The sequence below is a fragment of the Rhinatrema bivittatum genome, chromosome 3, assembly GCF_901001135.1.
Source record: "Rhinatrema bivittatum chromosome 3, aRhiBiv1.1, whole genome shotgun sequence".
Taxonomy (NCBI): domain Eukaryota; kingdom Metazoa; phylum Chordata; class Amphibia; order Gymnophiona; family Rhinatrematidae; genus Rhinatrema; species Rhinatrema bivittatum.
In genome coordinates this window covers 347,486,841-347,503,866 of record NC_042617.1, presented here as the reverse complement: position 1 = coordinate 347,503,866, position 17,026 = coordinate 347,486,841, and the positions used below count along the sequence as shown (strand labels likewise).

The 17,026-nt window shown below is 40.8% G+C and overlaps 1 protein-coding gene across 2 annotated transcripts in view; it reads left to right on the top strand.

The window, feature by feature from the left end:
* FUT9 (fucosyltransferase 9) overlaps nt 1–14,789 on the top strand; it is a 213,706-nt gene extending 198,917 nt beyond the window's left edge. For both annotated transcript variants that reach the window (XM_029595401.1, XM_029595402.1), the window contains one exon: nt 12,741–14,789. In XM_029595401.1, coding sequence (XP_029451261.1) covers nt 12,749–13,828 — 1,080 coding nt within the window. In that variant the 5' untranslated portion in view covers nt 12,741–12,748 and the 3' untranslated portion in view covers nt 13,829–14,789. The remainder of the gene's footprint in view (nt 1–12,740) is intronic.
* The last annotated feature ends 2,237 nt before the right edge of the window (nt 14,790–17,026 follow it).

Genomic DNA, 17,026 nt, shown 5'->3' with positions numbered 1-17,026 from the left:
GGGGTTTTAAAGTTTGGGACTGATAGGGTAAAAGTGGTTTGGAAGTCCTCTTCAGCTTGGCGCACGCAGGCTGCCGATTTTGCACAGCCTTGCGCGTGCCGATCCCGGATTCTAACAGATATGCGCGGCTACGCGTGTATCTATTAAAATCCCGGGTACTCTTGTTTGCGCCTGGTGAGCAAACAAAAGTACGCATGTGCGCAAATTTGTAAAATCTACCCCTACTTGAGTGATATCAATTATGTAAGATAATTAGCAGGTGTGAAATTATGTGAAAAAGTTGATAAATGTATGCATGTAAGTCTCTTATTAAATTGTAACTTGTGTGCGTAAGTCTTGGCCTTGCCCTGGAATTCACATAGACTGCACCTTATATTCACAAGTAAGTGTTCACGCAAGACTGAATATATGCGTGTACTTTTGATGTTTTTAAAATAGCATGTGCGCATGTAGATGCTTCTTACACATGTATATGTGTAAGTAGCATCCCCTACTTACACATGTATATGTGTAAGTAGGGGTTGAAGTAGGGGTTGAAAAGGAGAAGGCTTTTCAACCAAGTTGATCCCGTAGCCTCTTCCACCAGTCAGGCAGAAGGCAAACAGACCCTCTGCCATAAATCTGCAGCAGTAACCCACCCTAGAGAAAATGTAATGGCAGGATAGGAAACAGAGAGTAGACAGGAAACAGAGAGTAGGATTAAATGGACAATTTTCTCAGTGGAAGGGAATTTACAGTGGAGTGCCTAAGGGATCTGTATTGGAACCCTTACTTTTCAATATATTTATAAATGATCTGGAAAGAAATACAACGAGTGAGATAATCAGATTTGCAGATGACACAAAATTGTTCAGAGTAGTTAAATCACAAGCAGATTGTGATAAATTGCAGGAAGACCTTGTGAGACTGGAAAATTGGGCATCCAAATGGCAGATGAAATTTAATGTGGATAAGTGCAAAGTGATGCATATAGGGAAAAATAACCCATGTTATAATTACACAATGTTGGGTTCCATATTAGGTGCTACAACCCAAGAAAGAGATCTAGGTGTCATAGTGGATAACACATTGAAATCGTCGGTTCAGTGTGCTGCGGCAGTCAAAAAAGCAAACAAAATGTTAGGAATTATTAGAAAGGGAATGGTGAATAAAACAGAAAATGTCATAATGCCTCTGTTTCGCTCCATGGTGAGACCGCACCTTGAATACTGTGAACAATTCTGGTCGCCGCATCTCAAAAAAGATATAATTGCGATGGAGAAGGTACAGAGAAGGGCGACCAAAATGATAAAGGGAATAGAACAGCTCCCCTATGAGGAAAGACTAAAGAGGTTAGGACTTTTCAGCTTGGAGAAGAGACAACTGAGGGGGGATATGATAGAGGTGTTTAAAATCATGAGAGGTCTAGAACGGGTAGATGTGAATCGGTTATTTACTCTTTCGGATAGTAGAAAGACTAGGGGGCACTCCATGAAGTTAGCATGGGGCACATTTAAAACTAATCGGAGAAAGTTCTTTTTTACTCAATGCACAATTAAACTCTGGAATTTGTTGCCAGAGGATGTGGTTAGTGCAGTTAGTATAGCTGTGTTTAAAAAAGGATTGGATAAGTTCTTGGAGGAGAAGTCCATTACCTGCTATTCCAAGCAGTTTACCGCGTGCAATAAATTCACATTAACCAGTTTATCGTGTGCGGCGAAACAGCCGCAGTCTTAGCGCAGCTGCTATCTACAACCCTCAAAGTTGGGGAGGGAGGGAGGGAGGGAGAGAGAGAGAGAGACTTACTATAGTGCCTATGCCCTAGACAGGTATTTTAACTTTTATGGGAGGGCCACCTACTAACTCGGGGTGGGGATTAGGTATGAGCGTCGGGGGTTGGGGGCCACTTTCGCATTCCACATGAGACCTACGGAAAGAAGAATCATTGCACACTGGGAAAACATCGTGAATTGCGCTAATGTTTTCGCGAAAACATCGCCGCACGCGATGTTTTCCCACTGCACGAAAGAAGCCTCATTTGCATTGGTAACGCCCCCTAATGCATTACCAATGCGATATTGGAAAATGAGGCCCTTAGTTTGCCAGGTTCTTGTGGCCTGGATTGGCCACTGTTGGAAGCAGGATGCTGGGCTTGATGGACCCTTGGTCTGACCCAGTATGGCATTTTCTTATGTTCTTATATGCTAATTTCACATGTGTAAATGTTTTGAAAATTCACCCATATATGTAATAACTTGATAACTTGCTGATTTTTATATTTGGTAAATTTTGCATTTGTAGATATTTTAAACAGGGGGGGTTTGAAATCTACCCCATAGTATGCGCATACTTTCAATATTTATAAAATAGTGATTGTGCAAGTACAGGCTATACATTGTATATCTGAAATTTTATGTGTGTAACTGTTTGAAAATTAGCTCCACTCCCTCTTCCCCAATCTTTCCTCTTTCCTCTGCCTCCTCTTCCTCCAGGCATTCCCTCCTTCTTCCTCTTCCCTCTAGGCATTATCCTCCCTTCTTTCTCCTCTTCCTCCACCTTACCTTGAGGGATTCTTTTCTTTTCTCCCTCCTTTTCATCCTCCCTCTAAGCACCTCTCCTTAAACAGGTTTCCTCTAGGCATTCTCTCAAGGTACATTGTATACAAATTCCAGGGTCTTCTTAGTAAAAGCAGCACAAACTCTTCAGTGCCAGGCACTTTGGAAATAACACAATAAACAATTTTTAAAAAGCACATTCCAAATCCCTATAGCAAACTTGCCATACCAGAACAGCACTAACTCCCAGGACTAAAACTCTATGAAAGGCAGGTCTGGAAACATTACACTAGGTCCAGGAATACCAATACACATCCTACTGAGAAAACAGAATAAGCTAGATTGCTACAGATCTCTAAACAAAAGCCTAGTAAAGCACCTCAATATCTGTCACACATGGAGAACATAGACAGACTCTCAGTTAATACAGAATAAGGGACCACAAATTAGAAATAGAAAAATATAGCAAAAAATGGAACTGGAAACCCTAAGAAGCCAGACTCTGCACTCATTGTAACAGTGGAGAAAGAGAGACAGAAATGCACTTCCTCATGTACTGGGCAAAATATAAAGACATGAGAAAGATACAATTCCTAGACCTGACATATTCCTGTCATTAAACTTACATTTTTGTTCTCTGGGTATTTTTTTTTTTCTAATCAGTTTGGTTTTAGTTTAGTTTCTTTTTTTATGTATTCAGTGCCTCCCTCTTCTCCACTTTTCTTTTCTAGATACTTCTGTAACCCAGTCCTTGTTGGGTGAGCAACCACCGATGCGGCCATACAAGATTTTGATGTCTCTTTGGGAATGGAATCACTCTTTGCTAGCTCTCACATTGTCTCTTTCCCCAGTGTCTGGATTCTTTGTTGGTGGGGGGGAAAGGAATTCCTTTCAGGGTCTGGAGTGATAGGAGTAATTCTTATATACTTTCTTTTCCCCAGGAGAGGGGTAGTTTTCCTTCACTGTGGTGCTGTGAATACCCAAAAGAATACACCAAAACCACTGTTTTAGTGTACAAAAATAGTCTTTACTGATAGGTAATCAGATGGCACAATTAAACTAAATCCTTAGTAGCACAGCAATGCTCAGGCTACTGTTCTTTTCCCCCAATCTGTGCAGGAATATCTATTACCAGGACTGAGAGGCACTCACTTTCCAGGGAGTGGAGGTAGTGAGGCTCCCAGGTGGGTAGGGTATCCATTGCTGGGACAAGAAAACCGCTCCAACCTGGAAAAAAAATGGCAAAAACAGTCTTTGCAGAGAGAATCCAAATCCTCTCTCCCCAGGGGGTGAAGACATCAACAGGGGGGTCCCCTCAGATGTGATTTGTTGGAGATTTTACTCACAGTTAGTTGTCTCTCTTTCTCCTTGATGTCTTTTGAATTTTCTCGAATCCCACAATGGGAAGGATCCACCTGGAACCTGCAGCCCTCGATGTTCCTCCCAAAATGGCAGAAAAGAGGGGCAGCCAAACACTTCCTCCCGGCTCCTCCAACAAAAATGTTCTTTGCACAAAAAAACGATTTAATAACACTAAATGACCCTGAAGAATGTCAGCACCATCCCTCCGCTTCCTGGGAGGGTCACAATGGGGCAAGAAAAGGTTTCCCCAAGCCCCCCTCCCCCAAGCAAGCCCCCTTGGGTCTCACGGTCTTCCTACAACAAAAATGAAAGTTCCCAAAAAAAACCAGTCCCAGGATAAACCACCCGTCACCCAAGGAGTGAGATATAGGAATGGAGTCCCCACTTGGCCCAAGAACCACAAGCAAAATGGAGCAAAGCCCTCAAGTAGGCCATAAATCCAAAGCAGGGGACTAAAATCTCCAGACTTCCTCCAAACCCTCCAAAACACAGCTACACTGCCCCCAGAGCTCTCAGGAGAGAGCTGCTTAAAATCCCTTGCGAAGGGATAGCCATTCCAGCAGCCTCAAAGGGGAGGGGCTGTTCAGAATGGTGCTTCCCCTCTTTTCCTAACCTACACAGACCCTTGTCTAATAAAAGAAGTACACAGGGCCATACTGGTAATGAGCCCGGGAGCCATTATATTCCTTTCCATTTTCCGTTTTTTTTTTTCTCTAACCAAGTACGGGCAGACCAGATAGGCCTTTTTCATCTTTATCTGCTGTCATTTATTGTAACACGTGGCCAGAGGCAGGCCATCCCACAAATGGCCTCACTCACCCAGGATGCCGCCAGGATCTCCTTGCAGCAAGAACGCTGCCATCACACTCCCGGATGGCCACGCCACGACTTCCCCAAGGTACAAGCGCACCTGCTTCTGCTTTCAAGTCCCCGCAGTGGGAAGGAGGCTCTCTGACTTCGCTGCGGTCGGGTATTTAAACACCAACCGCTCTCCTAGCCAATGGTCTAGCAACAGGTCTTCCTGCCATGCTTCTGCCTGCAGTATGTGTTGCTTCATTGCTGATCCTATCTGCTCCTGACCCACTCCTGTTTGCCTTGTTCCAGTCCAGCCCTGCCTTGCTCCGATCCCTCTCCTAGCCTTCCCCTGCCCTAGTTGTCTTCATCGCTGCTCTCCTTCTCTGACTCCTCTTGGATCTGATGTTTTCCTGACTATCAACGTTGCTTGCTCTTCACTTGCTCTGACCTTCTGCCTGGATACCGATGCAGCCTGTCTGCTCTCCTTAGGACTCTCACCTAAGTCCTACCTGCCTCAGAACCCAGTGGCATAACCTGCCAGGGAAGAGGCTGGTTCAAGTGAAGCCTAGCTTCTGTCCCAGTCCAAGCAAGTCTGCCTCCTGCTGGTGGGTGCCCAGCTAGTTTGCTAGCTGGGCAGTGCCAATCCCAACATAGCTGAAGGTTTCACACTCCATGACACTTTACTGTGTCTGCTCATGCTGGAGAGCAGTCCTAAAATTTATCCTGTTAACATCCCAGACAAGTTATCTGACTGAATAGTGGGTTCTTAGTTATCTGAGTAAAGCTTTTGAAATTGCTCTTGATATGCCTAAGAACAACAAAAACCCCACAGACTGGGAAAAAAAAGTTTTATTATCTCATTAAATATCACATCCTTCACACATTTCATTTCTCTCTACTTCGTCTCCTCTGTATTTTGATCTCCATTGCAAAACAAATTAATTCTGTATTTAATTAACTGGCAATGTGCTCTCCTGATGTGCTGGCAAGGCTGTTATGGCCATCATTCTGTTATCTAATCTAGTTTTATTGTTTGCCTTGAGTTAAATCTGATTATTTACTTGTATATAAATAAACTGAATAGCTAAATCAATAGCTTTAGAAGTTACTCTGTTTATGCGATTGTTGTTATATAAATGCATGTGACTGACAATACCATAGGTTTATGAAAAGGGCCAATGTGAATGCTAGACTGTAATTTAAATATTTCAATTTGTATTATTTAGTAAAACTAAATTATAAACATCAATCAAATTCCCCACAAAATTCTGGATTTTTCTTCATTTTTAAATCAATGCCTTTTTCTTTTAGAATTAATTCTTCTTAAGCCATTTCACACACATATGCAAGACAATAAAATTATATTACAACTTTGTAATAATATAAAAAATGTAACAACACCACACCTCAAAAATAAAAGAATCTTTCACTTAGCCAAAGATATTATGAATGCATGAAAAAAAAATAATGAAAAACAAGCTACAGAATCATCAAGTGTGCATCAGTAGATTATTCCATTATGACTGTTTGATAATTCAACTTAATAAATACTGTAAAAAACAGTACATAAAAATGACATTATCCCCTCCCCCAACTCAATGTTTTATTACTTCATCTGCCATATCTTCCACAATTGCAATTCCATCCTGGTCTTTTGTTTCTGATCCAGACCTTTTACTGTTGGCAATCTCATTTATAGGACTGCTAAAGGCCACACTGGGTATTCAGTTGATAACTTCTATCAGTACACACAAAATCAACATCAATAATGTATATACAGTAGTCATCTAACATAGGGCCTCATTTACTAAGCATTTTTTTTTCCTTAGACTAAAATGGGAGAAAGGCCTTAATAAATCAGGCACATAGTTTCCAAGGCTATAAAGACTTTGTCGATTGAGTTCATTTTTCTGGGCTCATTGGTTGCTCTCTCTCTCTCTCAGTTGTTCATGTAGTTCTATGATAAAGGGAGCAAACTCAGCTTCTTAAGGAAATGTAGAAGATTTATTTACCGCATTAATTTACAGATAATAATCAAATATTGTTAATTTTTATTTTTAGATGAGTCCTTATTTTGCTAACAGTTCCACAATATAGGAAGTTGGCTGATAAGCCCTTTCTATTAGACTCAGAACAAACTGGCCAAGTAGATATAACACAGTCTACCGGGGTGACACTAGCAATAGGGTCTCCTCCTGCTCCCTCTCGTACATGACTGCCTCTCTTTACTCTGAGTAGCTTCCACAGCCAGACATGAATAATTGGGAAAATATTAACACATGACCATCCACATCCTGCTACATACCTGGCATACATTGGACAACCTGATCCAGCTGGTAGAGGTAACAGAAAATAATTACTAGGCAAATAATTTCCTATTCTGCTGTACCTCTCTCAGACTATACCAGTAAGAAAAGCATGATTTATGAGAGTACAGTGATTGTGGCCTGTAAAATTCTGTATAACCTCCAGCATGAGAGGCTAAAGATGATCAAAATGTACTCGATGGCAGAAAAAAAAAGTGAAATAGAGGATATGATAGACACTTTCAAATATTTGGCTTCAAAAAAGAATGAGAAAGTGAAATAATTTTTCGATAGAAAAGAAAATGTAAGGAAATGATCATGATCTCAGATTGCAAGGAGAATGGTTCAGAAGAAACATGAGAAAATACTTCTTTACTGAAAGGGTGGTATATAGCTGGAAAAGACTCCCAGTAGAGATAATAGCAACCAAAACAGTGACAGAATTTAAATATGCTTGGAACAGGCCTAGAACACAGTAGTAATGGTGGGGTGAGGGGGCCACGAAGGGGGAATTAGGTAGAAGAAATCATGAATCAGGCTTGAGTGTTTGCTCAGTCATAGAGGGCAAAAAGAGAGAATACAAGACAATGGGCAAAGAGTGGTCATACGGCTGCCTCAAGCTTCTAAGATGTCTGAGGTAACCTGCACAGAGTAACCATGGTTAAAATCCTAACATCAACAAGCTTGGGGGGTGACTGAATATTTTAGACCACAGCCTCACTAGTTTTAGATTATTACAAAACTTGGTAGTAAGACATGAGAGAGGGCCTGGATATTGGATCAAGTATGGGTCCTGTAAGCACTGAAGAGGAAAATAACATGGGAGAGTGATTGAGGCCAGCACTGCTGTTATTTTTCCTATGCTTTTTGTATTCCTTTGTGGCTGTTGAGGCTTGAATCATAGTACCTGTAACCTTTTCTTGGTATAATACTGCAGAGGACTGCTATTATCCTTTGCAGCCCAAATTGCCCCGTCAACCCCCATCCAAGTACTAGATAGATTTAACTCTGCTTAGCTTCTTAAATCTGAGTTCATGCTTTTCTAGACCAGTGTTGCTGGGGTGGGCAGGGGTAATTGAGCTGTATGTAGACTTGGACGTAGGCATAGATAACATAGGCAACTGCCTGCAGCACAAAATTCTAAAGGTACCAAGGTGGCATGCTGCCAACCAAGCCTGTCACCTGGTGCAATGTTCATCTGAGTATATCCACAGTAATAGAAAAAAAAAAGCACAGAACCTGTGAGCTGGCACACACTCAGATGCTGTGGCAGTCCATCCCTTGCACTGGTTTCTGTAATGACAGGAAACCTATGAAGGAGGAGGAAGAGACAGGCTGGTGCAGGGCCTGCCTGCTGCTGGCTATGGAGGGAGGACCAGGGTGGGATTCATGGGGAGTGTTGTACCGGAGGTGGACCCTTGGGCCGAGGTGGGGTTGATGCTACCCGTAGGAGGGATCCTACAGGTCCCCACCATCGTCAGGCAGAGTGGGCTGAAGGACAGAGACTGACTGGCGCTTCACCAATACTAGCCGTTGTTCCCTGCAGGTTGAGCCTTTGGGTACCGGGGCCGGCTGGAGTTCGGTGGGCCTTCGTATGTCATCATCGATGAAAGGACCGAGGGGTCAGCCCAGAGGCAGCAGCAGTGAGATGAAGATGTCTGTACTGGATGAGGCAGAATCTCGGAGACCAGGGCACCAATAGAATGAAAGTCAGACAGGGGGCGCCCGAGCAAGAACAGGCCGAAGCCTGAATAGGCCAAGTCCAGGACGTAGACTGAAGAGGCGTCGTAGAACAAGCTGGAGTCAGGGCCGGCGGTAATCAGGAAGCAGTGGCAAGACAAGGCTGAGGTCTGGACGAGGAGAGAATCAAAGGCGTAGTCGAGCAATGCAGAGGTCCAGGCTTGGAGAGAGTCAGTAGCGTAGTCAGGCAATGCAGAGGTCCAGGCTTGGAGAGAGTCAACAGCGTAGTCAGGCAATGCAGAGGTCCGGGCTTGGAGAGAGTCCATGGCGTGGTCAGGCAATGCAGAGGTCCGGACTTGTAGAGAGTCCACAGTGTGGTAAGGCAATGTAGAGGTTGGGGCTTGGAGAGAGTCAACAGCATGGTCAGGCAATGCAGAGATCTGGGCTTGGAGAGAGTCAATACCATGTTCAGCCAATGCAGAGGTAATGTCCAAGAAAGCAATCCGAGGAATCGTTAGGAATCAGGAACGCAGGAGCGAAGGAGAACAGGAACAGGACTTGCGAGTATCAGGAACCAGGAATGCAGGAGAATCACCAGGAGGCAACGAGTACACGACCAGCATGGAGACTTGTTGCAAAGGCGATCATAGGGAGCCGAGCCCGGCCTTAACTACCGGAGCTCAGGTGACGTCATCATCCGGGGCTGCGGCCAGGTTCCCGCTGTGGGCCCTTCAATAAGGATCAATGATGCGTGCGCCTAGGGAGGGGCATGGCGCAGGACAGTATCGTCTCTCCGCGGGCCACGTGGAGAGGCCCGAAGCAGAGCACAGGAATCCGTAGCTGAGACTGAGGCACCGGGGGCGGCCCAAGGATGGAGCCGGTGGCCCACCGCCGCCAGGGATGAGGAACCAGGCACTGGATTCATCTGAGAAAGGTGAGGGGGCCGGGCCGCGGGTCTGCTGCAGCAGCATGCGTAGCAGGGAGAGAGGATGATCACAATCTGGGTTAACATACTCCCCCTTCCCGTAGATATGGGTGCTTATGTTTTAAATCCGGTCCAATCAGCACTATAACGGAATTTTACATTTATTTATTTATTTATTTATTTGAAGGGGTTTTGGTTTTTTTGTACCAGTATTCGTTGAAACATCATATCTGTTTACATGTAACGTGTAACAGAAGGGAAATACATTAAACAGGGTCAATGCTGAACTTGGAAGGGTATATAGAGGATAGTTATCAAAAGTTGTTAGAGTCAAACATTGCATATCCTACATGCTTAGGACAGACATAGAGGGCAGTGGTAGAAACAGTGTTGAGAGTTTTACTAGCGAGAACTAGTGTTGGTTTAATGCAATTTAATTTAATTCAATTTTGGATTTTTATTCTGCCTTTTGTGGCAGGGCAGCCACATCAAAACAAATTGCAAATGCATAGAGAAAGATGGGTTATATTATTGTTACAAAGGGAATTGAGGAATACTTATAGGTTTGTAACAGAGAAGGTATATATATTAGATCAAGTAATGACAATAGCATTAAAGTTGAGGCTGATCAGACAGTCTTGCTGCAAAGTGTTTACTTATGTTCCTTAGTTTCATAACAATAGCAGCATATGGTAGAAGTTGAACCTGGGCACACATGTATAGTGCATTACGATGTTTTTAGTGCTATATGGGACATTGATTGTCTTGCATCTGAATATCTATAGTTTTTCGAGTAGGGGTAGGTACCCTGATCTTCAAGTGCCGCGTGTCAGTCAGGTCTTCAGGATATCTACACTGAATAAGCCTAAGATGTATTTGCATGCACTGCCTCCATTGCATACAAATTCATCTCATAAATATTCATTGAGGTACTCAAGGACAAGAGTTTCCTACTCCTGCCTTAGAAGTATATGGGATGTTGATTGTTAGTGTCTGCTGGGCTGTGATCTGTTGTGAGTTATCAAGGGTGCTTTGTTTAGCTGGTGCTTCTGTTCACTCTAAGGCCAAGTCTTCAACTGGTGATTGAAAGTACTGGGTAAAGATGCAGGTTTTCACTTGGTGACAGAGAACCATATAAACTTTAGTGGCTCGCAAGTTCAGAGGGGGGGGGGGGGGGGGGGGAGTGTGATTCACAAGTCAGGTGCTGCACCCTTGAAGGTTGTTAATCTTGTTTTTCTCTGTCAGAGTTTTGAGGGGTGAGGTGATCATTTGGAATGAACATAGGTTTCAGATGAGGCAATATCCCTTTATTTTCTCTGTGAGATAAAGGGATCTATATCTTTCTTTACCTTGAAAGTAAGAGATAGGATTTTGAATTCAGTGTGTGGAAGAATAGGAAGCCAGTGAAACAGTATAGTATAGAGGAGACCTATTCTCTTTCTGGTATCCATTCTAGCAGTGGCATTTTGTATTGCCTTAAATTTGGTGATCATCTCGTGAGGTAGGCCCACATAGATGGCATTGCAGTAATCTAAGAGGACTACTGCATTCATGACTCTTTTGAATTCAGTCGGTTGTAGGGAGAGGCATAATTGAGTTATTGCTGTTGTTGGCTCTTCATGGTGACGGTAGAATCAAGAATGGCTCCTAGGCTTTTAACCTTTTCTTATATGTGTAGAGTAGTGTTATCTAGCGTAAGAGTGGGGAGGGGGCATTGTTTGGCCATGGTATATTGCTCACCCATAGGATTTCCACCTTATCCTTGTTAGCTGAAGTTGATTTGTAGTCAGCTAGTTTGTCACTCTCTTGTCTCTAGACCTACAGTTTTTATCTACTATAATTTATTTTGTTATATTCATGGCACTATAGCCCAAAGGAGGTCCATTACAATTGAGCTTGAAGTGTGATAAGCAAAAGTAAACTGCCAGATCATAAACCCTGGCCTTGGAATACAGCAGAATTGTATCCTGTGTCCGTCCCTGAAAACATGTAGAATCAATTTATCTATCACAGACTTGCTCCAAACTGCAAGAAACTTTCTGAGTCCTCCTGCCACAGTCTGAATGCAGTGGATCAAATGTGGCTTTTTTGACCTTAAGAGGCTTGGTTCATGACCCCTTGGAGAAAAGAATGGAAGGAAAATTTAAAAAAAAAAAAAGTTTGTGCTGAGGACAAAACGTTTGCTCATGCTAGAGTCCCGTGGAAGCTGTGGGAAAAAGACCCAAGCTGCTTTGGCCTAGCCATATACCACAATGTAAAGTTTTCTGTAGCAGCTGATGCCATGCTTGCTCCACACAGGCCAGCAGACAGACTAGGGAGAGCAGATCCCATGTTGGGAAAGCAGGAGGAACCAAAAGGTTTATTCTATTATGCTGGTCTCAACCCAGGATTTGATTTTACCCACTGGTACAGTGTGATGTGAAAAAGTAGAAATATCTTTTTTGTTATATAATCCTGTAGTGTATACTTTACTGACTGGTGGAGTGTATAGGTTCCTAGAAAAAAGGCTTCTAGACAGATTTTTTGCTAAGCTGTGCCACATTGGGTTGTGCATGTAGCTAATTTCACTATAAACATCTGCCCTGATGAAAAACCTGCCTGTTAATTAATGCTTTGGTCTCCAATCACTGATATCTCCTGTAATACAGATATTTTTCTCCATGGCAATATTGAACCACTATGAAAATCATGTTCTTAGAATTTGTATCCATAGGAATAATTAATGAGGGTTCCATTTTTCAAATGTTTTGTCTAAGACTGTGATAGGCTATCTGTTTCTTACCAACGGGCCCTCACCAGTTCCATTACACACAATGCGATACTCTCTGCGTTTACAAAATAATTTTAAAAGGGTTCCCAAGAGCACCTTCAAACTTATAAATGACCAGAAAGTACATAAGAAGGAGCAGGATTTGTTTTTTTTAATTTAAAGTAGGTCCTTCAAGGAACATCTTTATCCTGAAACTGTATTGCTATGAAAATCAACATATGTAGAGCCTTACTCTATTAAACTTTTTCCATAGGCACAGAATGAAAATCTTTACAGTTTTTGTGAAGTATTCACATGCTTCTTAATCATTATTAATACTATTTTACAATGTTTGCATCTTCTGAATAATGGTTTGTTTTGTTTTGCAGAGCAAATTATGACCTCAACATCTAAAGGAATTTTCCGGCCATTTTTAATTGTCTTCATTGTATTGGGTTGTTTCGTGATATGTTTGCTCATATACATCAAACCAACAAACAGCTGGATCTCCAATCCCATAGAGTCAGCCAGCTCCGTCTTGAAAATGAAGAGCTTCTTTTCCACAAAGAGTGATTATTTTAATGAAACAACTGTTCTCATTTGGGTGTGGCCTTTTGGGCAGACCTTTGAGCTTAAATCCTGTCATTCATTCTTCAACATCGATGGATGCCACCTAACTGTTGATCGATCACTATACAACAAGTCTCATGCAGTTCTTATCCACCATAGAGACATTAGTTGGGATTTAACTAATTTGCCTCAGCAAACCAGACCACCTTTCCAGAAATGGATATGGATGAACCTGGAGTCTCCAACTCATACACCACAAAAGAGTGGCATTGAACATCTGTTTAACCTGTCCTTGACTTATAGACGTGATTCTGATATTCAGGTGCCTTATGGCTTTATGATGGTTAATACCAATTCTTTTGAATTTGATGTGCCAAGCAAAGACAAGTTAGTATGTTGGGTTGTAAGTAATTGGAATCCTGACCATGCTCGGGTGAAGTATTATAATGAATTAAACAAATACATTGATATCCATACTTACGGACAAGCTTTTGGAGAATACTTAAGTGATAAAAATTTAATCCCAACCATCTCAACTTGTAAATTTTACCTCTCCTTTGAAAATTCAATCCACAAGGATTATATTACTGAAAAACTATACAATGCTTTGCTAGCTGCATCTGTGCCCATTGTATTGGGCCCATCTAGAGAAAACTATGAGAATTATATTCCAGCAGACTCTTTTATTCATGTGGAAGATTTTCTTTCCCCACGAGAATTAGCAGATCACCTTCTGATTCTGAACAAAAATAATGAGATGTATCTTAGCTATTTTAATTGGAAAAAGTATTTCACAGTGAATCTGCCTCGATTCTGGGAGTCACATGCATGTTTTGCTTGCGACCATGTGAAAAGACACCAAGAATACAAGTCCATCAGTAATTTAGAAAAATGGTTTTGGAATTAAACATTTTTTTGTTTTACTCTCTTAAGCATTTTGTATAAGGAACTTAATTTTCAGAAGTCAGACTGATACAAAGAAAAAAAGACTTCTGTGTCACAACTTACCATTATGCTTGGTGCATAATTCACAGTGTATTATGTTAGAATTATAAAGAGCTGGTCTTAGCAACAGCACTCAACTTTCAATTGTAAATTATACTGTTCATAGCTATTTGTGTGCACTAAAAATGAATTTTTGGTTTACTTAAATTTTTTTTCATACATTTTTTTAGAATGTGTACGTGCCCTACAGTAGTGGTGTTTAAACTTAAGTCTTTATGTTGGACCAGATCGTTCACCTGATTGGAAAGTGAAGATTCAAATCTTAATATCATGCATAATATAAATAAAATTAAATGTTTTCCTGTCTATTTGAAATGTGTTTTTGATAATGTAGGAAAAAAAAATCATGTTGATATGCTGCTTTTAGCAGTATAGCACGGATATGTTTAAAGATGAATAGATTGCATAATCCTCTCAAATTTTGTTTGTAATCTGTATGGTTTATTGACACAGTATACACAAACATAAGAAACACCTTTCAGGTGCAGACATCTGTAGCATTGTATCTCCCCTTTACAAGTCTATATGATCAAATGTTTCTGAATTAATGTTTCCCCTCTGAGACTATAAGCTATTTGCTTAGATGTCTGATAGAATATAATGTGATTCAACATACAGTAGCCTCATTAAATCAGATAGTCAAATTGACTAAAACTTAGGGTTATGCTGTCCAGCTGTTGCTTTCTGAAGATAAGATAAGGAGTTTTGGCAAACTGTGTAATATTTTTAAATAAAGCACAAAAGAGAGAGGGGGAGAGAGAGACCTCAGATAATCCATAATTTAGCAGTTTACAATAAGTTATATTGCAAATGATGGTTTAATAAATACAAAACATTCCTTTACAGATTGTATGTGGCTGTGGAACGCTTACCTTATTTTGCATTTCCTTTCAAAACAATGGATGATTTTTATCAAGAACCTTTCCTACAGGGACAAGTAAAAGAAACATCTAAAATAAATCTATGTTAAAACGTAGATAATATGTGTGTGTGTGTGTGAGAGTGTGAGACAGAGAGAGATTTTAAATGAAGAGATTTGTAGTAGGTCCAGTGCAACTAATGTTGCTTTGTAAATTTTCATTGAAATGTAGTAAAACCATTCATTGATCTCCTTCAGAACTACAGTCTATAGTCTTCCCTCTGAATTAAAACATGCATACTACTGAGAGAGACCTGCCAGGATTGGTGGCTCAAATAGTGATTACATTTAAATGTGTTAATATTTTAGTTGCTGCAATTGATGTCTCTTGAAATATAGTTTGGTTATAGGTTACCTAATTTCATAAGAAAACTAAAATTTGTTTGCCCAGTGATCCATAGAGATGGAGAATTAACAATACAGTAAATCCTACTGTTATAGCCAATAATGCACATATAAGAGATGCCACGATCAACTGAGCTCTGTAATTGCAAAGCTGAAGCAATTATGTCTTCACCAACCGAAGATGGCAACATTTGTACCAGAAGAGAAATCACTTACAGCATCACTTGTGAAACTATTATAAAGTATCACAAATTTCACAGTTGCAGTATTTTTTATAATATTCTGCTTTTAAATAAAATCTTGTTGAATTGTGCAGGGGATTGCAACTGGTAAATGTGTATTATACACAGTACAAAAGAATAGAAATGTTCATCCACCTAAATGATCTGATTCACTGGTTACCCTTTGGCACTGTGTAATGAAAGCAGCAATTCCAAGTCTTAATGGATAAAGACACAAGTGTAGGAGGAGATGAAGGCCACAAAGGTAAACAAAGTAGAGGAAAAGAAGGAAGATGCAGAAGCCTGTTTCCAAAAGAACCACCCAGGTATTTTTCCGCAGTTGTTCATAAAAAAAAAAAGTACATTAAAAAAAAATCTAACTATGGTAGCTAAATTGATTGACTATTTCTTTTTTTTTTTGTTTCTAGCCTGTACTTTCCTTCTGTGAGAGATGCACACTGAATGATGGATTCTGAATTGGCAGTTTAGTGTCTTTCATGTTTTCATTTTAAATATGTGGGTGAATTTTACTGCGCAGGAGACTTATGGACTAGTTGACAGCTACTGTCAATCAATGTCCAGGCCCACATTTCACACATTTCCTTGCACAATACTGCCATCAGGATCTCAGTCTTAGCTTTCAAATCTCCTGGCATTCCAGTCCAGGCCCTGTCTTTAGCCATAGCCACCAGTAAGTGGTGATTTTGTAAATAGTTGCTCAAGAGTTTTTATTTTCTTTCTGAGTTTTTATGTCATTTTGTATTTGTACAATATGCAAGTTGTCCACTTAATATTCTTTCTGCAGAGCCTGATTGCGTAATCTAAAATACATGCATTGGATAATATGCCCATATTGATAAATTGCAATTGTCTTAAGCCTGGTACATGGAATATTATAGGGTTAACAGGGAACAGTCCTTCTCTTATACTAATTCTTGGATTTAAATTAAATAGAAATGTCCTTAAATGATAACTGGGTTTCTTGGCATTCCATCTTAATAGCCCAGAGCATAGGTTAAGTTTCTCCTCTTAGAAGATCAGGAATCAAACTGACAAAACACAATTGTCACATGACCTGGGTACCCCTGGGGTCTCAGCTCCAAATCAAAAGGACCTTATTCCCATCATACACTGTGAAAACATTTTTTTTTAATAGAGAGTAATGCCCAGAATCATTGCTACATTTATTATCAACAAAAGACAAAGAGAATGAAAGAGCACCAGGAAAATCCGGAACAGAAAAATCACTTGGGGCCTTATATAATAAATCTCTAAACAGATTTTAGAGTAGGATCACTAAAAATGTGAATGGGCTTGATGGTCTGGTTCAGTGTCTGTGGCAATGCTGGGCAATTCCATGTAGAAGGTCCCTGGTTCTATCATTGACGTGAAGCTTCTGCTGCCCCAGATTAGCTAGTTCTTAACAACAAATTGTGCTGTTATATTGAGTTCCATACTATGGAGAAGATGAGTAGTCGTCAGTATATATACAGTATAACATCTAGAAAATCAGTTTTTTTTAATGGAACAGAAGGCCCTGAAAATTAGAGCCCCCCCTCCCCCCCCCCTCAATCTGGTAAAAAAAAACTCACAATGCCTGAAGGGAAGCAACATT